Source organism: Pyrgilauda ruficollis, unplaced genomic scaffold, assembly GCF_017590135.1.
Source record: "Pyrgilauda ruficollis isolate IOZ18807 unplaced genomic scaffold, ASM1759013v1 scaffold12812, whole genome shotgun sequence".
NCBI classification, from domain to species: Eukaryota; Metazoa; Chordata; class Aves; order Passeriformes; family Passeridae; genus Pyrgilauda; species Pyrgilauda ruficollis.
The window spans coordinates 1-494 of NW_024511225.1; the positions used below are offsets into that span (position 1 = coordinate 1).

The window sequence follows — 494 nt, forward strand, 5'->3', positions numbered from 1 at the left end:
GGGGGGGTCGCGGGGCGGGGGGCAGCCCAGCAGCGCCCCCAGCACGGCCAGCAGGCTGCGCAGGTTCTCCAGGTCGTTGGCCACCTGGGCCAGGCGCAGGTCGCCCCCGGGCAGGGCCGCCAGGAGCCGCTGGAAGAGCTGGAGGCGCTGGGCGGCCCAGCCCAGCCCCGGCGCGACCCCCCCCTCCGGGAGACCCCCCTCCGGGACCCCCTCCAGGCCGGTGACGCGCAGGGTCAGCGGGAACAGCTGGGGGGACACCCAGGCGGGGGTCAGGGCGGGGGGGGACACCCCCTGGGGACCCCAGTGTGGGGCACAGAGCCCCCCAGCTATGGCTGCCCCTCCTTGGGGACCCCCAACCCTCGGGGAACAGAGCCCAGACCCCATCCCTGGGGGTGCAGACCCCCAAATCTCCCCCAGACCCCATCCCTGGGGATGCAGTCCCCCATATCTCCCCCAGACCCCATCCCTGGTGGTGCAGACCCCCAAATCTCCCC

The 494-nt window shown here is 75.1% G+C and overlaps 1 protein-coding gene across 1 annotated transcript; it reads right to left on the bottom strand.

Moving 5' to 3' along the window:
* Nucleotides 1-3: 3 nt before the first annotated feature.
* On the bottom strand, nt 4-384 carry LOC121348668 (leptin-like; the record flags this gene model as incomplete). Its single annotated transcript, XM_041458455.1, has 1 exon — nt 4-384. A coding segment is annotated over exon 1 (381 nt), but the record flags the coding sequence as incomplete, so codon positions are not given.
* Nucleotides 385-494: the final 110 nt, after the last annotated feature.